Below are 27,862 nucleotides of genomic sequence, written 5' to 3' on the forward strand. Positions count from 1 at the left end.
ATGAATATTTTAAGTAAAATCTGTTGTGTTTTAGTCTTAATTTTCATAATTATGGTAACAGTAATAATAACAATCATATTATTGGATGATGACAGTTATTGTGCCAGCAAATCTCACCATCTGTGATGACGATGAAGAGGAGGAAGACACTGAGGCAAACCCTCCAATATAAAATTATCTAATAATCTATATTTAATCAGAAATAGTGTATTTTGTTCAATAACTTTTCTAAAATATTACAAAACTACAATAATCTGTTTTTATAAAAGTATATTATTTAATAATTGTGACATGTTCTGTATTAATCTACAGTGAAATAATGTTCTAAAATTAGCTAGAATATTTTAAAGTGTCTTATTATTATCTATATTGATAAAAAGTAATGTTCATTTAACTTGCTCATATTTTTATTTTGGGATTTATTTGACCAGAACAGGACCAGCAGCCATATTTGATCCGCTTGTTTTCTCTGATTATCTGCATGAAAATAAATATATTTGAAAATTGTAACAACAGAAGATACGTTCGTTATTTACCACAATAACACCCTGGGGTTAAAATTTGTAAATTTAAACTACTTATTATTATTATTATTATTATTATTATTATTGTTATTATTATATACTAACAACATTAATAATAATAATAGTAATAATTTATTACTATTATTATTGTCAGTTTTATTTACATAGTACATTTACAGCAGCAAATAGCTGTAGCCAAAGTGCTCAACATAAGCAAAAAACATTTAAAAAAATAAAGTTTGAATCCTGAAAACTACAAACAGAATAAAATAATAGCATGATTAAAAACCAATCATAGCAAATACAATAATAAATTAATAATCCCTAAAAGCAATGAAATGACAATATGCCTCATAAGCCTTAAACAGGTCAGCTGATGGAGACTCCTTAATGAGTTGTGGTAATGACTTCCACAGACAATTGTTATAATAATGATGATAATAATAATAATAATAATAATAATAATAATAATAATTATTATTATTATTATTATTATTATTATTATATAATTATTATTATTATTATTATTATTATTATTATTATATTATTATTAATGGTTTTATTATGATAACATCTTTTAAAATTGAGAAACAACTTTCAAAACTAATGGAAATAACCAAAACAAAGTGAATTTATGTTTTCATGTCATATTTCTAATTAAAATTTTCTAAACGTGGAAATGATCAAGTTTGTTTTTATCCACCTCACATAATGTCAACAATATAAAGCAACTAACAAACGTGATACAATTTTTATATTAAACTAAAACATACACATTTAGATGCTTCATGTTATGCAAAAGTAAAATTGGTTTATTATCTTTACTGACTGAAATGAGAAGTAAAATGTGAAGGACCTCCAGTACAGATGTAACCATTATAACCGTTATTATTTGGCTCCACTGAAACCAGTCAGCCTGTGCTCGGACCTTGGATGCTGTCACTGATTTGTTGAGTGTAACTGACGTCTGCTTTCACCTGTGGAGCCTTATATCTGTCACTTTATGCTCCCTCAAGCCGCGGCTGCTTTGTCCAACTCCCATCTCTTCAGGATTCATTAGTCCCTGCAGACTCCAGCAGCTTTGAACATATTGCTCCATTCAGCTGGTACTTGTGTGTCATCTGTTATCTATTGGACTGGTGTTTCTGCTGAGCATATGAATGATAATCAGGCCTTTGTGCCTCCAAAGAGGTGCAGTGGGATCTGCAGTCTGTGATGTTGCCTCAGGGGGAGATTAGGAGGTGGAGCTGGGGGGGCAGCCGGCCCTCTGTGTCACGTCGACAGTCACAGCGCCCATCCACGGCTGGGCCGAGCCCCATTGGGACCTTAAATCCTGTTACACTGTCAGCTAAAACCATCGTTTGTATTAGAGATGTGTGGGTGTTTAAGTGTGTGTCCATATTAAGTGAGAGGGGGGATAGTGTCTTAAACTATGAATTATTCATTTAAAAAAAGAAAAGGAGATATTGACTACATCTCCATAAACAGACTGCTCTCTTTATGTCATCAGGCACGAGATCTTTGGGTATAATTGCGTAAAAGCCCCTGAAAATGTGCTTGAGCAGCAACACATGGTCAGTGTGATCATCCGGGATGGACGTGAGTGATGGCGATTGTTCCAACTTAATATCTTATAAATAATTTACAATATGGGGGGTGGGGGGGGTGGGGGGGTGGGGGGATTCAAACGTTTATGGTAAGAAGCTTTGGAGCACACAGCTGTACGCTGCCATGGACTGTTCTGAGTTGGAGCAGAACTATGGATGTGATCTGTTTCCATGAGTGCTTTTAGGATCAGCTTATCTATCTATCTATCTATCTATCTATCTATCTATCTATCTATCTATCTATCTATCTATCTATCTATCTATCTATCTATCTATCTATCTATCTATCTATCTATCTATCTATCTATCTATCTATCTATCTATCTATCTATCTATCTATCTATCTATCTATCTATCTATCTATCTATCTATCTATCTCTATCTATCTATCTATCTATCTATCTATCTATCATCATCTATCTATCTATCTATCATCTATCTATCTATCTATCTATCTATCTATCTATCTATCTATCTATCTATCTATCTATCTATCTATCTATCTATCTATCTATCTATCTATCTATCTATCTATCTATCTATCTATCTATCTATCTATCTATCTATCTATCTATCTATCTATCATCTCTAAGCTGGTGCAGGTGCAGAAGTGAGGGGCCCCTCTGTGCATTTGTAGATCCCGTGCAGAGAATGAAAGCCTTTTGCACTTCTACCCAGCGCCTCCAGAGGGAGGTCAAAACTATTTGTCAGTCTCCAGTTGGGATTGCAAATTAGGATGAGCCTCCCCGCGTGACGACCCGTGGAACCTCCATTCCTACCCGCGGGATGACTGCTGTGTACATCATTTGAAAATTAGGGCCTTTGATAACATATTTATGCTGAGCAGTAGGCCCCGGGCTTCCCCCGTGAGCGCGCAAAACATGTTCAGAAATCTGAACCCTCGATTCTGATCAAGATCTGTCAGAGAATTTGTCCTAATTATCCGATTAAAATCAGAATGGAAGAAACATCTTAACTGCTATAGAATTTCAGCGTTTGGGAGATGATTGGCGTTTTATTAAGTGGCTGCAGGAAGATGAAAGCAACGGCTAATAAAAAGATTTGTGAACACGGCAGCTTTTTTGTTCTGATGATTGGATAACTGCTCCTAATTTGCGCCTAATGGCCTAATTACAGGTGTGGAAGATCACTGGTGCAAGTCTCGGAGCATTTGGCCTCTTTTACTTGACGACAACAGCATCACGCGGATGTGTGTGAGAGCTCTGGAGCTGATGATCCAAAATGGAGATAATTGACGAGAAATGAAAGGAAACGAGTAAAAATCTGAATAAAAAACGTTTTCTGTCTAAGAAAGAAGCAGTTCTGTGAGAAATAAATCCCATTACTAAATTTACTGACACAGTACGACTTGTGCTCCTTTGAAGATATTGTTGAAAAATGCCTAAAGTGAAAGAAAATGTTTTCCTATTACTTAATTCAATCGGAGCGCGAGGCGGGGGCTTTACGCGCAGCGCGCAGGGCTCCTCAGTGACAGAGCCGCCTTTGTTGCGTCTATCCGCCGCTGTCACACACTTTAATTCGACTCTCTTTCTCTCTCATTGAAAGCCCTCCACAATGACATTCAATAAGGTCCGCAGAGTGAAAACCTGGTTATTTTTACATATTCTTCGCTCCCTCCTCACGACTCGGCAGGGGCCCGAGCAAAGGAATTAATCACTGCTCTTTAACAGCGCTGCCTCCAGGCAATGACTTGTTCTTTTTTCGTGCGCAGAAATGACACATGAACCCTAAAACGGATATGCATAAACTTTACATTCAGCTGTTGCGTTTGTGTTTGCGCTCAGGAAGCGCACAGGTGCGCAAGAGCTGCAACGAGTTATTAAAACCAGACGAAAAGGATGGTTCGCAGTTGAATTGACCTGCAAGTTTAATGACATTAAATCGGTTTTGCCAAATGATTCGTTTTGTTCAAAGGTTCCCGAACTGCCTGAGGCTATATGGGAGGATTGCTGAGCTAACTGCTAGACTGAACTTGGCAAGATCAAATCTGGTAACCTAAAACAGCCACAAAATGTCAATTGTGTGTGTTATCTCCACATTTGTTTACTTGACTTGTGACATCATCATTTAGGCAAAAATATAATCAAATCACAGCGGGACTCTGATGCTCCTGGAGTGTCACATGTTGCTGCAGGTGTTTTAGAAACACGTTGTAAGCATAAATTAATACTTAAAAAGACCATTTGAATAACGTTTGCATTAACAAAAATAGTCAATGAGCTGTTTTAAGATGACATGCAGTGGTCCTGGCTCTTCTCAGACTAGTCGTTTGCTCATCAGTCCAACAATGTTTCTAAGGAAGATCACTTTCAATCTTTGACAAAATTGCTAAACTCACACGAGTCCAAGCAGCTGATGTGAGCTGGCGCGTGCTGTATAGCAGTTCTAGAATTTTCCCCTTTTAAGGAAGACAAACCTGACTATATTTTAACTTTCCAAACGTTTTCTCCCGCAAATTTTAAGCTCTTCTCTGTGATAAAATGAGAGTGATGATAAAAGGGAGAATGGGCAGTGCCGCCTCTCTCGGCGTGGGTGGGGCTGACAAGAATAGACTACATTATGCAGTTCATTTAGTTAACAAGTGAAATAATGGGGAAGCGTGCAGTGGGAATGCCTGGAGAAAGGCACAAAACCCTATTGAGAGCTCTTGCCGCTTATAGCGTAACCGAGCCCACCGTGGCTATTTAAAGGCAGGCTGTGCGCCTTCAGCACCACTTCGCTGTCCACCGTCTCCAGGAGCGCACACTGACGCAACGACGCATCGCGACTCCAACTTCAGCCACGCAGAGCAACAAGTTTGCAAACATGCCGAGGTCTTTTCTCGTGGATTCTTTGATTTTGAGGGAGGCCAACGAGAAGGGGAACGAGAACAACCCACCTCTGTTCCCGTACGCCGTGCACTCGCCGCACCACCCGCACGCGCTGCCGGGCTCCTGCCATTCCAGGAAAGCCGGGCTGCTGTGCTTCTGCCCGCTGTGCATGGCCGCGTCCCAGCTCCATCCCTCTCCACCAGCGCTGCCACTCCTTAAAGCGTCTTTTCCTCCGTTCAGCTCACAGTACTGCCACTCTGCTCTGTCCAGGCAGCATTCTGCCTCCAACAGCGTGAACCTGAGCCACGGACCGGGCATTTACCAGGCTGCGTACTCGGTTCCAGACCCGCGGCAGTTCCACTGCATCTCCATCGGTGAGTGAAACGCCTTTAACACCTCATTTAGAATAAAACGTTGTCAAATCTTTCTGTTTCCAGATGTTCTTGTTGCTGACGTCCTATTCTAACTTTAACAGAAAGCAGCAACGGAAAACTTCAGAGCAGCAAGCGCATGCGCACCGCCTTCACCAGCACGCAACTTTTGGAGCTGGAGCGGGAATTCACCTCCAACATGTACCTATCCAGACTGAGGCGCATCGAGATCGCCACGTACCTGAACTTGTCAGAGAAACAGGTGAAGATCTGGTTCCAGAACCGCAGAGTGAAGCACAAAAAGGAGGGCAAGAGCAGCGGCCAAAGGACTGGATCACACAGCTGCAAATGCTCGTCCCTGTCGGCCACCAGGTGCTCGGAGGAGGAGGACGACGACATGCCTGTGTCTCCCTCCTCATCCGAAAAGGAGGACGTGGACTTGTCCGTTTCCCCGTGAACTGTCCCCTGAACTCTTGTAAATGCTGCCAAATAACGAGAAAGACGTGACTGTTCCACTTGTGTTCGGTCGTTTGTACATAAACAGATATTTAATCAGAGAGCTTCTCTGAGTTATTGTATAGCTGTATACACGTTGTACGTTTTTTATGTAGTTTTTTTTTCTGAAAACTGTTCACTGTTGTTGCCAATCCGTTGAGCATCTTTGTAAAGACAAACCCCTAAAACAATGTTCGGTAGTATTTTGGGGGGGGAATATTTTGTACTTCACCTTAAATGTGACCGAGACACTTCTGAAATTATATCTTCAGTGTAATTGGAGAAATAGCTAATTTATTTATTTAAGATGTTGAGGCTTAAATAAAATTATTTCTGAGTCGTACGTGTGAGATAAGTGTACTTGCGCACTTTACGCACAAACATTCAGCTTTTGTGGATTGCACATAAAACTAAAGGGGCAAAAAGATGAAAACCAACCAAGTACTTGTGGATTTATTTGAATACATATGTGACATATATTATTTTCACATCTGTAACTGAAACTTTTGTTTGTGGCGACATTTGGAAAGGCGCGCGTATTTTACGTGTGTTAATCTGGCATGAAGCTTTATTTGGGAGCAAACAAAAGTAATTATTAAATATTCTGTCACAGAGCGAGACGTGTCCACCAACAAAATCACAAATGCCACTAAAATATTTCCCCCACCTTTTCCAAAGCACGGCGGAGTCAACAGGCAACGAAACGCGCTTGTGGGAGGGAGATTTCCAAATATGCATTAATAATTTAAAATCTAAATAATCCCTATCACTCCAAAGTCACAAAAGCGTTATTATGGGGTCTTCTTGTGTGCTTTTCCCGGGGGAAGCTCAGCCCTGAGACCACTGACTGGCCCCGGCCCTTTGGAGCCCTTTTTAAGTTTCATCCCAGCTGAAATGATCTGTCTCGTGTGAGAGAGTTAATAGTCTCTGTGAGTGTACAATGACTCATTGGCACAACGCAAATCTTAGGATATTGATCTAACATGAAAACAAATGAGGCGAGCGCGCAGTTTGGTGTCCATGACCCGGATTGTTCCTTTTGTCAGCGCACCGGTCTTCTGTCGGTTTTATGAGCTGCACGGGTCATTTAGAGCTCATAACACCTTCAGCTGAACTGACATTATTGTTAAATAAACATAACATCATATTATCTAATTAATGTTATTAGATATCATTTCAATCTTAAAGAGAAATCAACGTGCTGCGCCAAGTTTAAAAATACGCACCATCCTGAAATCAGTATTATTTTTAAATGTAAATTAAGGGGCAGTTATTGTCTCAGATAAATTCTTATGAATGTTCTAATTAAAAAGATAAAATGTAAAAATATTTTATTTGCTGAAAACAACATAAAACAAACAAACCTCGGAGTGGAACGGCCAGTTTCAGTTGGGTTGGGCTCTTTTACGCACCGCTGCAGATGCTTTCTGACTAACATTTGATGAATAAAATGATATTTATTTTGTTGATTGGGGTTCAAATGATATTTCCCACCACATTAACGTCTCTTCCAGCTTTTCAAAGAGAGGAAAATTTATTCTTAAACAGCGAGAACACAGCCTCGGTGCGTTTCTGGACGTGAAGTTTCACCAGTAAACTTTCATTTAATTGTTCACTTAAACACTTTTAACAAAACTCTAATATTTGCATTTGTTAAGATATGGGATTAGACTATTTTGTTAATTGGACCATAGAGCCCCATTTTCCTCACAACGTCCTCTGCAAAGCGCCCTTTATCCATTCAATAGCCCCCGGGTATGCGCCCTGGGGGAGCTTATACGCTCGCTGTTCCAAATGCTCAATTTATTTATTCTTAATTTTGTGCCGATCAATTCATTGAAGCAAAAAGGACTACGGTGTCTTTTTAAAAAGAAGAAAAGGGAATTGTGGACGTAACCTTGACAGAGCTGAGGAGAGGGCTCCCCTGACGCTGGAGAGCCGCTTGAGTCAACAGGCGCCCATCTAGCAGACTCGCCCTTGTCTTTATTCCGGCTAATTTTTTATTTACGGCTTTTCTTTGACATGTCTCTTATCTATCAGATTAAAAGAACAGCTTGTAACAAATCAGTCTGCACGATTTACAACAGCATTAAAAGGGGACAAAGGGAGCAGGCAGTCAGTACCTGAGAGTCTGGTAGACGGCGCGGCGCTGCAGCTGATTCGATGGTTTGAAAATACGCACGAAACAAAATACTTGAATCCTGAAAAAGAGCCTTTGTACGTTTCTTTAGAAATCAAGCAATTCTGCATGACAAAGGACAATTAATAAGCCGTCTTTTCACGACCAGCAGCTGGTTTCCCCGTCAAGGAAAGTTGGAAAAAAATTCAGACTGAATGCGCGCAAAAGCCCTTTGCGCGCAGACAGCAACCCAAGGTGACCCATTTGGCACAGTTAAAATAACCAAGCCGAAGTAAAAGCGAGGGAACTGTCAAAAACATTTAGGCTGAAATATCTTGAAATTGCAAATCCCTTTATGTGGAGGGACGCTGCCGATGTGGGTTAGTCGTACAAAGGAGGTGGTTAAGTTGGAGAGGCTTTGGAAACGGACACGTGGCTTCTCAATGAGAGCTCTTTGGACCCGCGTGGCTTGCTAAGGCACTGCACATTCAACTACTTTAAACTTATTCAGCTGCATGAAATGAGTGGTAAACCTTAACAAAACCTTAGCTTTAAAAAAACCAAATGCTTTATAAAAGTTGTTTGTTTATAGTTTTAAAAGAGAATAAGAACGATGCCTCAGACCTCCTGGAACAACAGACTAAAACCAGAGGATCGAGTTTATTCCCAATAAAGGAAGAATAATTCCATGTGAATTAAACAAATAACATTAAAACTCTAAACATGTTTTAAAACATTTTGTGTATGTTAACTCCGCGCACAGTTCTTTCACTAAATCTGAGATTTTTTCAGAGGAAACCAGGGGGAAGTTTATGTTCTGAGATTTAAAATTTGCACAAAAAAGAAAAGATAGTTTGCATTAGGAGCTGGAAACCAGCCAAATGATGAATCTACACTGCGGCTGGGGCTCGGACTTCCCTCTCGGGCTGCCGGGGACACTTTGAACGTCCTCTAAAATGTTTGCTGCTCCTAAAACGGAACCGCAGCGTGCCTCCTCATGGAGCTGCTGATGTGGACAAAGTGTTTCCGCTGGTTAGAGTGGAAACAACCCGTCGCTGCCTTGAACTCCGGCTGGTTTCTGCTGCAACATTTGAACCCACTCAGCTGTATATAATCTGTTTAACAGCTAATCAGTAGTTTAGGATGAAGGACTGGCACGCAGCTTCACTCTCCCTAAGTCTCTAATTGAATATTCAACGCGCGCACCGCGCACTGCGTGCCTTTTTCAGCGTGCTGGGAATACGCCTTTTTAATTCTCGGCCCATACACCGGCGGTGTCAAAGGTCCAGAAATAATGAACTGCGCAGACATTTGGAAGAGCTGCCTGGTGAGAAGTGAATGTCCCCAGATGGGATGTTGCTCAGCGTGAGACACGTTGGAAGAAAGCGCGAAGTCCCCAACATGATTTTGAGAGATTATCATTTATTTTCTAGAATCTGCAGCAATAAGTGATGAAGAGTTTTAGATTAACCGGAGTAGAGGTCAAGCATGCGTAATTATGTGTTTAATGTTTTAATTATGAAATGTTTGCGCAAAGGGTTTATGAAGAAATGCCACAAACGTGACATAGATTCTGTCATAAAATAAAAGATTTAAGCTTGAATAGGGATCAAATCAGATTAACTGATGATGATGATGATGATGCGTGTGCGTCTGAGCAGCAGTTTAAACTCTCCATGGACCTGTAACGCAATTCAGCAGCTTCCTCTAAACAAGGCTGTGGAGCAGGAGCGTCACCTGGTGGCACACACAGTTCTGTAATTAACATGGACGTCTGCAATAAAAAGAGCTGAAAGAGCCTTCAGACTGAAACTGTGGCTCATTGTTTCCATTTCTGTAAAAACAAAGATCAGCTGATAGGAACAAACAGCCCCGAGGTCTGGAATCACATTTAATTAAGGGCTCCATCAATCTTTGGGGGGCCCTTAAGTTCTCCTCATTCAGCAGCATCTCAGGCTAAACATGCTTTAAGTTTAGCTGCTTTGTGAGAGAATGGAGAGGAAAATAAAACGGGTCTAAACAAAAACAGAAACGTTTACATCCGGGGCCTGCAGAAATTCATTAATACCACCTTAAATAGGCTTTTCACAGGTGAACAAAAGCATTTGAATATGTAAAAGTTTATTATAAACAAAAGAAAGGAAATAAATTAGCAACAAAATAAAACAGTCTGACAGAAATGAAACAAAATATACATTTTCTTTTTCTTTTAATACATATATATATATATATATATATATATATATATATATATCAAATGCTTTTGTTCACCTGTGAAAAGCCTATCTAAGGTGGTATTAATGAACATATATATATATATATATATATATATATATATATATATATATATATATATATATATATATATATATATAATTGTGATCTCAGACCTGTTCTTACTTCAGTGTTTTATGGCCTATACCAGAGGTCTGAAATCAGTGGCTCTGGGGCCACAAATGACTCTCTGGACCCCCTTAAGTGGTTCCTGGTCACCTTAATCATCCGAGTGACCCTAAATAGGTCACACACTCATATTTTTAATACATTTGCAGTGGCCTCTAGTACCATGTATGTCGTACAAGGAGGAAAAACTCTCTGATGCACCTGTTTCAGGACAGAGTTCAGCTGGAGGAGAAAGTAGCTTCAGACAACAGGTGTTTTAGAAAATGTTAAAGTATGAATTTGTTGTAAAATGAAGCAAATTATTATTATATTAAAAAAGAATGGCCACACAAATCAGGACAATCAAACATAAGGTCTTAATTATGTCACAAATAACCTACAAGCGTATGTTTGCATTGTTAAATGATTTATATTACTTGTTTTATTAATTTACTACATCTATGGAAATAACTTAAGTCATTTTACTAGAAGTTATAACTTTCTTTTTGCACAAATGACAAAAAAATAATGCAAAAATAAACTGTAGTTCATATAGAAATCAAACTTTGTAAACTGTTATTTTAGCATTATAAACATTTTATTGGTCTAAATGCATTTTATTTGAATGAAAAATGTCAAATCCCTGGTCTTCAATCACCTAGAAGTTCCTGTTATGTCTGGAGGATAACTTCAGATCACAGATACCAATACTGTAGAAAAACTGGTGTTTTCAAGTATTTTCCTTGGACAGAATTTATCTGGTGAACTCAAAAACCACAAGCTCCCTCAAATCAGTCTCATTGCCTCTGATGTTGCACAAAGCAGCCTGTTACACTGCATCTGGCATTAGCAGGGCCATAACTGTCACGTTGAGTGGAGTGGAGGTGATGGACCATGTGTGGTGGAGAGTTCAGGAGGCAGGGGATGCAGGCACGGATAAAGTAAAAGTGATTTTAATAACTGAACGGCAACAGCAGGAACAAACACAACGCTGACAACTAACACAATGATCTGACAAAGGACATAATGAGACGGGAGGTATAAATACACTGAGGAAAATAAGGAACACATGGGCAGGTTAACAAGGGGCAGGTGAAACCAATAGGGACTAATCAGGCAGGAGAGGGACACAGTCAGGAAGGCAGGGGCAGATCGTGACAATAACAACACTACTGAAATATTCATTTTTCAATAAGTAAGTTTATAGCACAGAAAAAAAATCACAAAGTGCTTCACAAAGATCAACAAAACAAATCAGTCATAAAATCATCCTCACAACTAAACTAAATATCATAAAACAAATGAAAATTGATTAAAATCACAAAATGCCATTATTAGATGAAGGAAACACAAAGATTTAAGTAAAAGCAGATTCAACTAAAGGGGTCTTCAGATGTTTTTTTTAAAGGGTTCCAGACTATCAATACGAGATAAAAATAAAAACAACCTGGAAACAGTGATCACCTGAACTTTTATATCTAGTCTTGGAATTTTCTAGAAAGTTCTGGATTGTGGACCTGAGGGCTCAAGTTGGAGCACAAGGCTTCAACAGTACAGAAATCTAGGGAGGAGCTTGACCATGTAGAGCATTGAAAGTTTTAGTCAGGATTCTAAAATGAACTCTAACGTTAACGGGTAACCAGTGCAGAGACATCAGAATAGGAGTGACGTGTGCTCTGTTTGCTCCAGTTAGGAGCCTCGCTGCAGAGTTCTGGATCAACTGAAGACGGTCAAGCGTTTTTTGTTGAAGCAATATGATTGAGGTCAGGGCTCATAGACAGCCACTTTAGAATAGACCGATGTTTTCCTCTTAGCCATTCGTGGGAGTTTGTGGCTGTGATTTGGGTTATTGTCCTGTTGCAAGACCAAGCTTTCTGACACTGGCCAACACATTTCTCTCTAGAATCTCTTGATAGTCTTGAGATTTCATTGCACCCTGTACAGATTCAAGACACCCTGTGCCAGATGAAGCAAAGCAGCCCCAGAAAATAACAGAGCCTCCTCCATGTTGCGCAGTAGGAACAGTGTTCTTTTCTTGATGTACTTCATTTTTCTGTCTGTGAACAAAGAGCTGATGGGCCTTGGCAAAAGTTCCATTTTTGTCTCCTCTGTCCATAAAGGTAGAGGGGAACATCTTTTTCTTCTGGATGGATCATCTGAACCATTGGTCCATATAACTGTCAATCATTCTGGTGAAGCTGTTACGCAAGGCTGTCATTGCACATGCTCGTTCCCGGGTTAGTTTTCACTTCCTGCTCATGCCCGTTCTGTTTTTGTGTAGAGCGATATGCCTTAACTCCTCATGGTTCTCACCGGGTTCTTTTGATGATGGCTGAGAGTCGCAAGTGAAAAAGTGCCTTCAAAGTAGTAAAGCAGTACAGCTGAATGTCATCTGCATATAGGTGATAAGAGACATTATGAAAACAGTCAATTATCTGTCCAAAAGGGTGTATGCACAGTAGAAACAACAGTGGACCCAAAACAGAGCCTTGTGGTACCCCACAGAACAAATCAGTAGAATCTGACATGATTTGGTTTATACCAACACATTCTCACACCTGAAGTGACTAAAACTGATGATGGGCGACCAAGCGTTTGTTTCCGATGTGTAACACATCGGGAGACATCACGCGGTGCCAGAGCATCGGTTGTCATGAGCCCGGGTGGGTACTCCTCTCAACAACCTATCTTTGAGTGTGTTGCAGGAGAGGGAGTCTTCCAGCTGCACCTGGTCAGCAATTAGCGGGTTTCCTACATAAGGTGGATGGAGAGCACAGCTTGATGCCGGATGATTGCTACAGCTTGGTCGTTTCCAGCCCTTGTGGTGGTTCTAGGTTTTTGAGACTAGTGTTTTGTACTCTCATGATTTTGGATTTTTTGTGATTGCCTGCCTTCAGTTTTCTTCCCGACGCCTCAGGATACTCCTACGCCCCAGGATTCTTCTCTTGTGCTCCATAGGATTCCCGGACTCCGCTCAGACACGTTCACCGTTCACCCTGACCGACCCGCTCTTCTGCTCACCTCATGCTCCCTCTCCTGGACCTCCCCAATTGGACACACCCCGGCTCTCGTTAACCATGTTTTAGAGGGATGATACAACTAGAAACAAAGTTTTGCATGCGCAAGTGGGTTAAGTTTAGGAAGGGGGTCAGGGTAAGGTTAAATAGTAAGAGGGTAGCGGTCACAATTTGGTGAAATCATCGTTTTACTACGGGTGTCAGAAAGTGATGCTCTGGCACAGCACGGCATAAACAGTTGGTCACCCATCGTCAGTTTTAGCCACTTCGAGTGTGAGAATGTGTTTTTTTTACAGACACTGTAACTTCTGCTAGAAAGGTACGATCTAAACCAGACTAGAACAGTTCCAGAGACCCCCACCAAGTCGCCAAGTCTGTTAATTAAGGTGCTGTGATCAACAGTGTCAAAAGCTGCAGAAAGATCAAACAATACTAACACTGAATTCCCCGTTGACTGTAGCCATCATGTCACTAGAAACTTTAAGCAAAGCTGTTTCTGTTGAATGCTTTTTACGAAAACCAGATTGGAATTTGTCAAAACTGTTGTGTAGTTCCAGAAAAGTAATCAGTTGATCTTCCATAACATTTTCCAATATTTTAGAGGTAAAGGGTAATTTAGAAATGGGTCTGTAACTTTTAGGGTGAAAGAAGTCCAAACTGGGTTTTTTTTAAGGATAGGTACAACAACTGCATGTTTGAAAACAGAGAAAACAGAGCTAGTTTGGAGAGATAGATTAACAATGATAAAACTACAGCCTAGAGGCTCTTTTATTTAATGTCAGGAATGTAGAACTGTCAAGTACACAGGTGGCAGGAACGGCCAATCACACGTTAGCAAGTATCAGCAGAGCCAGTAGATGAGCTTGTGGACGCTTCTAATGGGAAACAGGCTTCAACACAAGCACTTGGTCCTAGTGCTCAACCAGTGTCTATTTCATATAGCGTGATGTAGTTTTGGGATGGTAAAACGGGCAGGGGACAAAAATTTACTTTGAAAAACGTGGGGGGACATGTCCCCCCCCCCCGTCCCCCCAAAGAAACTATGCCCATGGGCCCACCGACTGATTACAAGATTGTAGACACCTGTAATGCTGATTAGTGGACACACCTTCATTTACCACGTCCCTATTTTCAGTCTTTTCTAGGGGTACCATCATTTTTGTCCAGGGCTGTTCCATGAGTTTATTTATTTTTTTAAATAATTCCGTTCAAGGTTGAAAAGCAATGTCTGAATCTCATTTGTTACTTTTAATAGAATTTTAATTTATCATTACTTTTGTCAGATTCAAGTTATTTTTGTGGGCTTTTCTTTCATTGACCGAAGGGTACCAACAATTTTATCTGTGCCTGTATGACTGAACCCAACCAATGTAGAGCAACGGTCTAAAATTTGCAGAATGCTCCTAGAGCAGCAGTGGGCAATCCTGGCCTTCGAGGGCTGCTATCCAGCAGGTTTTATTTGTTTCTCAGCTTAAACACACCTGGTTTTAATCTGCCGATGATTTACAGGCTGCTGCAGAGCCTGATGAGCTGCTGAACAGGTGATATATTTAAGAATCAGGTGTGTTGGAGCAGAAACACAACTAAAACATGCTGGATAGCAAGGATCAGGATTGCCCACCCCTGTGCTAGAGGCTCATCAGGTTAAGTAGTTAGTTATGTTTCTAAAAGTCACCAAAAAGCCTTTTAAAGTCAAACAATCCAAATAGAAAATTTTGAATGAAGACATTTATTTAAAACATGTTTAACATTTTCATTCACCTGACATCATATGTACATAGGTGCCATAAAAAAACATAAAATAAAGCAAAAATTTCTTCTCAAATGTCTGAATCAGGCGATTTTCATATGAATATATATCTGAACCAGTATTTCTTTCATGATAAAACACATTTATAACATGAGATTTTCATTCCTTCAATCCATCCAAACTCCAGTATAAAACATGGTATAACATCCGTGGAGTTTTTAGCAGAAAGCTGATCTATGCTGCTGCAGGTAGGCGCTTCAGTAGTTTAAAGGATGTCAAATTTGAGAAAATCCTGAAATAGGCAACTGGGACTTTGTCAAAGCAACATCGACAGCAAATACAGTCAACATGCACAACTTCCAGTTCACTGTCTCATAATAAGCAGCGGTGCAGTTCCAACATGGTTTCACCTGCTTGTTGTTAATAACATTAGAAAGCTGAACTTGAACGCCTGCGGAAAATAACTACAAGATGCATGTGAATTAAAAGTGTCTGCATCTGTTATGTTTAAGTCTAAAACAAAACTTTAGCTTCACTGAAATAAAATTTTGGATCTATTTTGTGGAAAGAAGTCAGAATATTGGGAAAAAAATCTGCTCCTGACAGTCAGGGGCGCCTCCAGAAAATTTTGATAGGGGTGGCCAGACAGGGCCAAAGAAAAAATTTGGGGTGGCGCACCAAATTGGTCCTTGTGGTAACTCTGGGAGTGTTTCACCTGTGGTGATGCACTGCATTACTTCTTTATTTGTTTTTATTTAAAAAAAAACTGTACGTATCCAAAACCTTTAACTTAAATTTTACAAACACAAACATTTCAGAAAAATACATTTCAGTTATTTAAAAAGGTATTTCAAATTTAATTTAAAAATGTTTTTCTTTATTTAATTCACCCGTTGCTGTGTTCACAAAAAACTATGGAGATGGAAACTTTTTTAAAAAGGTGAGCAGCAGAAACATGTGTTTTTTTATTCAGATTATTTCTTTACTCATTATTTGTATTATTTTTATTTTGTTTTACAAGTATGTCTGAAATAACAGTGAACTAACAGTTAAATCCCTGAAAATCCAAACATGTAGGTTTTCACGGATTTAAATTGTTTTGTGGAAGAAAAAAAACTAAAACGATTCAAAACCTGAACTTAGGAGGTTCTTCAGCACCTTCACTCCGTCATAATTTCTCTTTTATGTGAGCATGCAATAGAGCTTTATTTTTATTTTTTATTTAACCTTAAAGTGGGTTCCTGTGGGCAGTTAATGAACATCTGCTGCTTGAACAACCTCATTTTAGAGAAACAAAGATTACTTGTGACAAGGGCTTGTCACAGTGAAGCTAGCCCTGAAGTAAATTACTGTTGTTCAAAAGAACTTTGAACTCAAAAACTATTTCATAACTCTTTGGCTTTCCGTACACATTCATTTGCATAGAGTGCTATGGTTATTTACAGCTGGAGGAGGATTTGACGATCACAGTCAACATTTTATATTTTTCAAACACTGCATCAAAAATTTAAATAGTGTAAAACAAACTTTATTGTGACAAACTAGTTCATTATGTTGGGGAGAATTTAACAATTTCCCCCAAACGTAGGTTGTTCAAAGAGCTATCTGAGAAAGATTATTGTTTATAAAAATCCCCACTTAAACCAACTTTGGGCTTAAATAAACCTGTTAGTTTTGTCCAAACCAGCTGAAACTCATCCTGTGATGCAGGACCTTCATTTTCTTCTACATTTACCTTGAATCAACAGCTCAGGGATGCGCAAATCGATGTGCACAAATTCAAGACAAGTGTTCTATGTTTTGCAATTCATACCCACAAATTAGCTTTAGCAATTGTGGATTTTTTTCTTTAGACGATAAGAATACTTGTGAATCAGACGTCAGCAGTGTTTATTAGAGGATGGTTGAAATCTCAGCTGAGGTAGTCCTGAATGGGATCAGGCATGACCAAATAGGGCATGAAAAGAGTAACAGTTCACATCCACTGCTGCTATTTGCTATTAAAAAGATAAAAGTGGAGCCTGAGCTGAAGCACAGCAGAGAGGGATGGGACAGACTAATATATTTTATTTGTGCAAATTTTCAAGTCAATATCTTTAGGTTCACCGCCTTCTCCTGTTGATCACCTCTGATGTCATTTTTCATGCTCTAATGTGATTTCTGTTTAAATGAATATTTAATTTACAGGTAATCAATTAATAAAAATGACTAAAGTATAAAGTCAATAAGAACACAAAGTTGAGGAAAGTTTTTAGTTACTGCTTTGGATCTCGTTTCAATTATGGCTTCAAGTTCCTGTTTTTGAACCTTTTTTTAAACTTAATCTTTCACAGAATATAAAAAACTAAATCCCATAGATTATCATTATCATCTCCCTCTGTTTCCTCTGTAAGACCCTCCATCTATTTACATGCAACCAGCCTTCTTCTGGTCACTCGATCTGCCGGTGGCTCCTGCTGTCAAATATCATCGACCTCCTCTGAGGCTGGTAGAAGCAGCTGGTGGACGTCTCCAGTCTCTGTCCACTTTTTGGAATCGTCATTTTATTGTGAAGAGAAATCCCCTCTGACGTCCTGAAATTCTCCTTAGAAAGAAGGGCAGATGTGTCGTTCAGGTTCTTGATGGACGACAGGAGCCTCCCGTCATCTCCTGACGGCGGATAGTCCATGATGGGGAAAGGAGGGCTGAGGAGGATGAGACTCTGAGGTCTCTGTCGATTCCTGAAGGATGGTCTTTGTAACAAGTTTGCTCTGTTGGGTCTGGGACAATCCACGAAGACCTCCAGATTCGGGTTGAGTCTCCTGGTTATGACAGGCAGCTCTGGCGTGGAGGTGGTCTTTACAGACTCTGCGGATTTTTGAACACTTGGGGTTTTTTGCTGTTTGGGACCAGGCTTTTTATTCTCCAGCTGTTCTGGTAGGTCTGACATCAACATCAGAGGAAGAGGCGGCGCTGCACTGCTGGTTTCTGCACTGATCTTAGGACGGCCCTTTTCTTGTTCTTTTACTGGGTTGGAATCCCCCTCGTGTCTCAACCGAGGTATCTGGCTGTACTGGACCTTTGGAGGGATGACCGGCACAGCTTTGGCTTGACACGTTTTAATCATGAAGGCTGTCCGAACTGACGACACGCTGACCGGAGCCGAGTTTCGACGAAGAGGCGCCTGTCGATCGTTCAGAAACAGGTCCAACTCCGAGTGGCCTTTGCTCCCAGTTGCAGCCGAGGCCAGCGAGCCTTTCTGACATAGTGAGAACTCTGATGACTTACAGTTCTGTTGATTAGAAATATCTCTGATGTAACGATGGCCCAGGTCCAGGTCCAGGTTCAGCGAGTAGGGCCTGTGTTTACAGAAGCGGTTCTCCTCTCGTCTCTCTGGGACGACTGTCTCAAACGACGTTTGTCTGTTGAACCTCTGAGATGAAACTGTATTTTTCTGTTTGGTTGTGTTGCACTTTGCAGCCTGAGGTTGTGTTGCATTGTTGCTGGTTTCACGCGCTCTCATAGGAACTGTTGGTGGAGGGTTTCCTGAGACTTGATCAGTCCTGATAACAGATTGTTTATTATCATCAGCTGACAGAGATGAATGCTTGTTTCCCTCAGAGCTCAGAGTTGCTTCCTGTGGGCTGAAAGGTGACAGCTGGTTGAGCAACTCTTCTATATCAGGTGAGTGCAGAGGGCTGGTCACCCACTGCTTAGTGGAGCTGAGATCATCCCAGGGCTCCACCAAGTCCAGCTCCTCCATTTGCTCCCCACACCCCTCTTCATCCTCGAGGTTCGGCGGTTCCACTGAGGCGTGTTTCTCCTCTAAGCACACGGACAGCCTCTGGCCAGCGTCCGTCTCAGGGATCACATGTGGCATTTCTTTGTCCCCGTGATGAGTTTCATGTTTTCTGTCTGTGCTGTCTGCTACTGAGAAGTTAGCCACTTGTGGAAGGTCTTTTAGTGTCAGGTGGTTCATAACGTGATGCAAACTGGCTTCCTTCGCAGGACGTTGGCTTTGTTTGGCGTAAGGTGGCTCGTTTTTGTTTAGCGCTGGGACTTTTCGCCGTGGTTGCTGCTCTGATGCATCCAGAAGTTGAAGATTATGAGATTTTCCACCAGATGTGAGGTCAATGTTTTTATGAACAACAAACAAGAGGTCTGGTTCTGAGGGCTGCTTCTTTTTGCAATCAGATCTGGTAGAAGTCACATGATCACTGGGAGGGGTACTTTGGGATGGCTCCCTACAGAGCAAAGATAGAGACGGGGAGCTACGACTTCGCTTCGACTTCACATCCATTGTTAACTTTGGGTTCACACAAGCACTCGTCGAGAAGAAAACTGGTTTCAAAGATGCGTCCAGCAGGTTGGTTTCGGGCTCAGTTATCTTCAGCTCGGGGTGGACTTCTTTCCCAGTAGAGGATCCCCGATCCTGAGAGATCAGAAGAGTTAAACGACACGTGAACGAGAGATGAATCAGAAGCTACATCAAAAAGAAAAATACTGAGCCATGCAAACATGCAATAAATACATTTATTTTGGTTTTATTCAACTGAAGGTCTTGTGCAGCAATCACACTATTTACCAGTTGGTTCTGCGTGGGCTGATGGCGCTCTTCTCCAGAAGGTGGGTCTGTATCTTTGCCTTCTCCAGCAGGAAGAGCGTGAGGCAGGGCTTCCAGGTCAGAGGGTTTCTTCTCTCCTTCATCTTTCTGCATCACTTGTCTGCTTGTATCTAAATACAAAAAGCACATCTTCAATCACATCCAACATCATTTAGCACAAATGTGAGAAACTGTATTTTAAACAGTGGCACGAGATGTTGAAATTACCATCTGGTGAAGCTCTAGCGGCCAGCTCGTCCATGAGCTTCTTCTCTGTTCCTTCCTGCCTCTTTGGCTCCAGCAGGGGGAACGTGTTGCTCTTTTTGAAGTTGCTGCTCTGCTCTGAGGGCTCCTTGCTGGATCTTAGAGTGGCAGCTTTGTCCTTGCTGTGCACCCTGCATGGCGTGCTGTTGGAGCTGATAACAGCAGACACACGGAGAGGTACGGACACGGCGAAAGGCTCAGAAATGTTGATGGCTCTGCGTTGGTGCCTCGGTGAGGACTCCAGTGGGAAGAAGCTTCCTGGGAATGAGGGCCGTGAGGAGTTGCTGTGGGAATATCCGGCGTAGAGCATCCTCCTGCTTTTAGGAGACGAGGGCTTGTAACTGCTGAGGTCATCACCTTTGAACACTTTAAGCTGCTCTGGGAGGGACTTCTGAGAGGAAGCTCCTGAAGAGTCCTTCTGGTTCATGCTGGAGCTCCACACAGCTGTCGCCCCGCCAGAGGTTTTCTCTTTAACCTCCCAGCTCGGGTCGTGCTCAGTCAGGTCACAGAGCGAGTCGGATCCCAGAGTTCTGGATTTTACATCAGGAATAAAAACACTGCTGGATCCGCCTACTGGATTATTGACTTCTGGTCTGTCTGCACCTGTGCAAATGACCAACAAAGAAAAAAATCAGTTCTCAGTAAAGCATTAATAGTTTCATAAAGAGATCATGATCCTGAATCACAAAGGAAAAAAGGGAAGTAGCTCCACCTGGTGGTGATATGCATAACGACTCCATGCTCCTGGATGAGCGCAGCGCTGCTTTTTCTGTAGAAGAAACACAGAAATTCAACATTCATCTATTTGGCACAATGTAAAAATAACAAATTTCCACACAAATGGCAACATTTAAACAAATATAAAAAAGTGATGGTCTTACCCCGTACTGTGATATATGTAGTTATATAGCACAATCTTAGGTTCTACAACCCCCCAAGGTGCTTCACAACACAATCAGTCATCCAGTCATTCACACACACGCTACACACACTTCATTGTAGCCACAGCTGCTCTAGCACATTGACGGAATCGAGACTGCCAATCACAGGCGCCTTGGGTTCCTCCGACCACCACCAGCAGGCAAGGCGGGTTAAGTGTCTTGCCCAAGGACATCATTTTGTTTTGCTAAGCCCGCCCTCCGTCCCACTGAGCCCCATGCAATTTGAACAGAGCACCACTCAGCATTAGCCAATGGTGTGAGACATCAGGAGCGTTAGAGGAAGAATCTAGACTGATGCAGAGTCGGCAACATTTTGTATGTACAAGTAAGTCTTTCTATATATATACTCTACGTACATGAATAAACCGCATTACATGAAAATAATATTTATACAACAATGTGTTCTAGCTCTGTTGGCCGTCTAGAGGTGTGCGTTCAAAAATGAGAGACGTTGCTTCCACCAGTAATCAAGGCAGTAGGGAGAGGGGTTTAAAGCTGCAATGGCAAATTTGAAAAACATACAAGAAAATGTCAAACAACCTTTCAACATAGAATAGCTAAATATTTTGTGGAGAAAAAAAAGTAAAAAATAATGAAGTGGTTCCCTCGCATTTGTCTAAAAACCTCCACCAATAACACAGCTTGTATCGAAAACAACCAACGGACCATCCGGTTGTCGGTCTCGCTAAACTGCTGCACTTCCCTGGGTCCTCCATTCCTCACACACTTATGTATTTAGCAACAGAACACCACTGGTGTGAGAGGTTCTCCACTTAATAATATCAAAAAAGGAGAAACAGCCGGCTGCTACCACTTCAACTTTAGGACAAACTACCAGAGTCCCAAAAAGAAAAACACAGGCAACAAAAGATGTTTGGACCCAGAAAATTGTGACTGGTGTTTAACGCTATCTGGTTTCCTCTGGCAACACAGACTTCTGGTTTCATGACTGTTTTTGTGTTCAAAACCTAGCTTGTTTGCAGATTTGCTATAACAGCTTTAAAGAGCAAGTCACCCTCTACCAGAGTTTAACTCCACCCCCATTTTCTGTGCGCCAAAAGGAGGCACTGGCTGGCAGGCTGAGAGGGCGGAGCCACTAACACAGGCTCACAGCAGCATTGTGACATCATATGGGACCAGTTAACGTCATAGTGTATCTCTTAGCCAATAGCAATGGTGGATTAAAATTCAAATGTAGTGCAGACTTTCTACCTGAAGAGGGCGCAACACTGACAGTTTTAGGCAGAATATTTAAATTTTAACTAAAATGCACTAAAGTGACAAATTATTGGCGTGTCTACAGCATGATTAGACACACATTTATATAGTCTATCAGCAAAAAAAAGTTGATTCGGGGGTGACTTGCTCTTTAAGGTGCACTACACTTTTTCTGCCTCTAGATGGTGCCCTCTGAGAAAAAACAGATTTCTGATTTAATGCCATCAATTTTATGTTTCACTTGTTTATTCCATTCTTGTTACCGTAACTATTATTGCTGTTATTGTAATCCTAATAATTCCTTGCTATATAACAGATTTTATATGATGATGATTATCATAACTTTTGTTGCATGTTGTGTATCCTCTTAAAAACACATTCACCATTATCATCATTACATTATTTTTTTATTAATAAAAAATAAAGTAAATAAAAGATATTTACATGCACATGATCATTTACAAAACTCATGCAGTCCTTTACCATTAAAGTGTTTTATTGTAGAAAAAGGCTAACAAGTTGTCGGGTTAGGGTTAAGAGAAGTGTTTCTGATAAACTCACCTGTCACCCCCTGTCCTCTTGTCAAAACGCTGCCGTTGCGGCTCAGTTTTCCCTTTGAGTCAACAGATTTTCCAAGGTTAAAGATGGACTTCCACTTCTTAGATTTGCCAGAAAATCTCCTCCTAGCAGACAGAGATAGATTAGTGTGTCTTATTGCAGTTTTAGATGCACAAACACCCTCAGATTAAACTGACTTGTGGTCTGATATTTCTATGACGGTGTGATAGAGCGTCGCCGTGCTCGTGTCGGGAAGGCTGTTCTCTCGCTGACGCTCTTTGTGAACAGGATGGTTTGGACTCAAGGAGCGAGCCTGGGCCTCCTCCAGGCTCATCAGCTTCATCGGCCCACACTGGCCGCTGATCGGGAGCGTGGCGTACTTCTTCTCTCCGCACAGCAAACTGGGTCCTGTGGAGGTTTAATCCATTAGGTTAATTCATCAACAAAGCCTGCTCTTAAAATCCTAAATATCATACCTTCTTTGGCTTTAACTGGCACAGGATCACTGTTGAAGATCTGCTCTACGTGGTTTAAAATAAACTCAATGACCGACTGCTGTATCCGTACCTCCTGGAACGCCATGTCTCCATTACCAGAGGACGCCTCAATGTCCTTGGATCTGCGAAAAACAAGTCAGATACAAATAATTGTTTTAAAAATACTTGAAAACTTGTATTATTCTACTCGGTGCATGGAAGGTTTTAGGCGTTTCTGGGAAGCCAAACGCACCTCAACAGGTTTGGAGCCCAGACCAGGGCCAGGTTACGTGTATGCATGTTTGTCTGGCTGCTCAAAGTGGCGAGGTGGGCCAAGTGCTTGGTGAGGTACTCTAGAGTCCTGAAAATAAACAAAGCTTTACTTTAACACTCAGTTTGTGAGTTGGAATGTTTTTTTTTAGGAGTGAGACTGAAAATGGTTCGAAGTTCACCTGAAGTGAGCTGTCGGCAGCTCTTTGACAGCACTCTGGATGTGTAACAGCCTCTCATGATCTCCCTGAACTGAAACAGCTCCCTGCATGTAGAAGAAACCAAACAAACCACACCTGTAGCGTTAAAAAGCTGCAGTTAACTTTCTAATTTTGTGGCCAATTCCCATTCATTTACAGTTGCTGTCACTTGCATGTCTGTGTGCGATCGTTGCTGAACACTTAAACAGATGTTCAGTTTAAAATGCATGGCTAATGTAGAAAGAGCTGCACATGTTAGCTTCACGTGTCGTAATCATGAGCTAAAACATCTGTGCAGTTTGGTGTCAGAAATCTCATTTTAAATGTTTACATCCTGATAAAAACAAGATAACACGTGGCGTCGGCTCAAATAGAGGTGAAGGTAACAAAACATACACCCAAAGCTAATTTTATTCCAACTTCAAATCATGAAAGAAACGTTTTCCCTCATCCGTTACATTCCTGCTGGTACACAGAGGGAGAGGAAGGCCTTTCCAAAAATACCAAAGCTCTGGAGTTTGAAGGCACATTCAGCTCGGAGTGTGTGGATGCCAAGGTATGCAAATGGTCCGTCGAGGTGCCCAGACGGCTTCTACCAGCTCCTACACTCTGGTGTTTCTGTTCCTTCTCCACAGCTGAAAATCTCTTTCATGTCTATATTTCACCCACAAAAGCCTAAAAGCTGTTATTTAGATCCTATCGTCCCAACTTTGACCACAAAATGTCTCTAATGATGTAGTTTTATCATTCCATTAGGATCCAGGTGTTTCTACCTCTCCTGCTTGTCAATAAAGAAGCTTCAACTCCAAAATCAGGGGTTCAATGTATGGCGCGGAGGCCGTTTGTGGTCCAAAACGTGACTTTGTGTGGCTGTCAACTGGGATTTTAGAAGAAAGGAAGTTTGGCCTACATCTTTTAAAGTTTAGAAACCCCTGCTTTTCAAAAACACCTGAGGCGATCTAAACCAGATCCACACTCAGGAAAACCAGGTGACATGAATATGCCTGTCAGCAATCGGTTCAGCATGTAGAACCGGTCTACTGCTGGACATCTCCAGCGTCTCAGAACGTTTCTCCACTGCAGACAGTGGTGGAGGTACTCACGGTGAATTTGCTGTACAGCTCGAACGTGAGCAGAGGATTGGGTAGCTCCCTGAAGTACAGCTTGCATAAGGAACCCACACAGTGGATGTCCTGGAGGTACACTTCCTTTGTAAGGTCAGGGCACACCTCAGAGCAGAATTCCTGCCTACACACACACACACACACACACACACACACACACACACACACACACACACACACACACACACACACACACACACACACACACACACAGAGAGAGAGAGACAGTTAGCTTTTCTTCTGCACCATGAAGCTCCTCTGAACTGCAGTAAACCAAAGCTGTAGCAGAAGCAGCAGACTTGAAGCTAGTCTGAAGATGCAACATGAAACTTGGTTAGATTTATTTGTTCTTTAGAAGATGTGCAACACCCAGAGAACCCGAATTTAGTGTTATGAAGACTCAAGCATCACTGGTGGGAGATTTTATTTCTGTATCTTAAAAGAAACACAACTTCTAAGTACCTGAGGCGCTGGATGTTCGAGGTGACCCCAGAAAGTCTGTAAATGCCGTCCACAATCCCAAACTTCTCAATAAACTCTGCACATTTCTTCAGGACCTGAGGAACTGCAGAAAGGAAATCAAGTTTAATCATGGAGATGCTGAAAAAAGCGTTTAATTTACACAGATGCCGCGTTTTGAGCAGAAAGTTTTGAGAATAAAACTGACTGACTTCATGGAGCTTGTGGTTTGGAGCTGCTCCTCAGGGCTGGTGACTGTAGGTGGACTTGGACAGGAAGTTAAAAATGGTTTGTTTGTTTCAGAGGAAAGCTGACACACCCAGGCCTTGTAGCTGGTATTACTTACGACATTTCCTCTAATAGAAACGGCTCTTTGTAATGTTACCATTGACCTACTCTGCTTTCCTAACAACAGTTCATCACCACGAGTAAACAACCGTTTAAAGACGACTCTACCACGTTTAGCTGTGGTTTTCAACTATCTGCTCACATTTAAGCTCACCACCATTTATTTGACTTACAAATATGGTTTAAAAGGGTGCAAATTATCCCAAAGCCCAGCCTAAACTGGAAATTCTGTTTGGAGCTGAGCAATTTAAATTTGTTTCAATAAAATTAAAGAAGAAAGGATATAGTTTCAAGAAGACTTTTACATTTTTTTGCCCTTAATGTTTCTTTATACCATCAGTAAATATCTAGTCTTCTTTCCCATCATTTTTCTGCTTCAATCTTCATATTTTTCAGTAATTAGTTTAATTACATCACAAACAAAAACACAAAATCGATCCACCGCTAATTGATGGTCTAAATATTTTTGGCAACAGCTCATTTCTCGCTCCTCACCACAGACACAAACAGTTATTTAAATTCTCATCTTTTTGACTTACATAATTGAATATGTAATTGCCCGTTTGTGGTTAAAATCTGGATGATGAACGACTGTCGGGTTGTCATTTAGTGCTTCCTGAATTTTGCCCTGAGAAAACATTTCATTCTGACTGGCGACTGAACAGAGTCCCACGTTGAAACTGGAACTGCAAATTCAAAAATTCTATTTTCTGCTTTCCTTTCTCTCTTTTAACGTCTGACACCAACTGTGTGATAGTAACTGAATCTCCCCTGGTTTACCCATCTGAGAACATCCAATCCCAAATTACACCAAGATTAAGCAGCTCAAACAAACGGAGCAAAACCGTGTTTATCTTGTTGACGCAAAGGAGCTCATCTATGAATCCGTCTCTCTGCATCATTTGTTATTCTTAATTTGGAGTGGAGTAGATTAGGAATAGCTCATCTCTCCAGTTATCACAGGCCTGGAGAGGAAATGCACAACGGATGATGTCAGCAGAAAAAAAGGCTTTTTTGAAGTTTGACCTATTTGAATTACTGGAAATTACATTTTTACACACCAATAATGTTTTACAACCCTTTTGGTAATTCCTACTGATTCTGATAGATTGTAGATGTTTTATAACTTCAATTCTGCTAAGTGTAAAAATGAAACGGGAAGTGGGTTTTATTTCAGCTTTTTATTACTGTTTTTAAGTGTTTAAGTGCTTGGTAACACTTTATTAATGTTAGTGCATTATTACGCATTAATAAACCACTCAATAACGTATCAACAACTGCTTAACCATGCTATGTAATGTATTATGAAGCAGACACCTCCTGACCTTTGTTTATTAATGCTTAATAATGCACCAAGTAACATTAATAAAGAGACCCCTATTGTAAAGCGTTACCAAGTGTTTATTACAGCTACAAAAGTCTATTTTCTTAAAAATCCTTGCATTTTTACATCAGAAGTAAAAAAATCTAAATGTTGAAAAGATCAACAAACAGTACTGAATAAAAATGTTACGGTTGCAGGTTTTCTTATATAAACTTTTGTGTCACATTTAAGATTTTAGGGGGGGGAACCAGTTTCAACAACCTAAAAAAGGACAATAAGTCTACTGCTTCCAGGACACTGAGTATGACCCACACCTCCTCCCTGACTTCCTGCTCTGCCTCACACTGAGAACAGCCTCAAACAGGTCGACTTGACTAAATGGTGTCCTTACGGATATTTCATGGCAAACACCTCCCAGATTGTTGGTTTTTGTGTCAAGAACTCACAAAGTTTCCTCCAGTTTCATATAAACTAGGAACAAAGAGATGCAAAAAATGTAAGCGCCCCACCCAAAGTCCATTAAACACAGCCAATGGGTGAATGAATGGTCCCAGTAAATGTAAAACACATGTGATCTGACATCAAACACGCGTGTAACCTTTGAACAAAGACAATTAGATAAACAACAAACTGTTTCTTATCTTTTCTTTAAACATTAATGTGAACATAAGTGTTGAAATCAAAACGAAAAGTTTACCATCTTGTCCTGAGTTCTGGAGAAGTTCTATCAGGTCACAGCCGAACACATTTTCATTTCCTTTCTTTTTGGATTTCTGCTTGTTCCCTTTATTCTTCATGTGGCTCCCGTTAGTAGTCAGGACGATTAACACAAGAGGTTCCTTGAAAGCACAAAGACGGATCCATAGGACCTCAAAATCGTTTGAGATGGCAGAGCAGAAAGAAATCTCAGCACACAGCTCCCAAATGTCTGCATCCGCTCAGACTGGCTAATCACACTGCTACTGACTGAGAGCCGCACCGACGTCACGTTTGAGGCTTCAC

At 40.9% G+C, this 27,862-nt stretch overlaps 2 protein-coding genes across 2 annotated transcripts; one reads left to right on the forward strand and one right to left on the reverse strand.

Moving 5' to 3' along the window:
* Nucleotides 1–4,730: 4,730 nt before the first annotated feature.
* On the forward strand, nucleotides 4,731–6,171 carry gsx1 (GS homeobox 1). The gene is made up of 2 exons (XM_015960798.3): nucleotides 4,731–5,336; nucleotides 5,438–6,171. Exons 1-2 carry the CDS (start codon nucleotides 4,958–4,960, stop codon nucleotides 5,788–5,790), a joined length of 732 nt encoding a protein of 243 aa, XP_015816284.1. The 5' UTR covers nucleotides 4,731–4,957; the 3' UTR covers nucleotides 5,791–6,171.
* An 11,153-nt stretch (nucleotides 6,172–17,324) lies between these two features.
* arhgap31 (Rho GTPase activating protein 31) lies at nucleotides 17,325–27,862 on the reverse strand. Its single transcript, XM_015960799.3, has 12 exons — nucleotides 27,558–27,862; nucleotides 25,192–25,294; nucleotides 24,709–24,853; nucleotides 23,588–23,670; nucleotides 23,389–23,496; nucleotides 23,136–23,278; nucleotides 22,857–23,067; nucleotides 22,663–22,784; nucleotides 20,655–20,711; nucleotides 19,907–20,545; nucleotides 19,661–19,809; nucleotides 17,325–19,507 (listed from the first exon to the last, which is right to left on the reverse strand). The coding sequence occupies exons 1-12, from the start codon at nucleotides 27,655–27,657 to the stop codon at nucleotides 17,528–17,530; spliced, it is 3,840 nt and encodes a 1,279-aa protein (XP_015816285.1). The 5' UTR covers nucleotides 27,658–27,862; the 3' UTR covers nucleotides 17,325–17,527.

The sequence above is a fragment of the Nothobranchius furzeri genome, chromosome 10 (assembly GCF_043380555.1).
Source record: "Nothobranchius furzeri strain GRZ-AD chromosome 10, NfurGRZ-RIMD1, whole genome shotgun sequence".
Taxonomy (NCBI): Eukaryota; Metazoa; Chordata; class Actinopteri; order Cyprinodontiformes; family Nothobranchiidae; genus Nothobranchius; species Nothobranchius furzeri.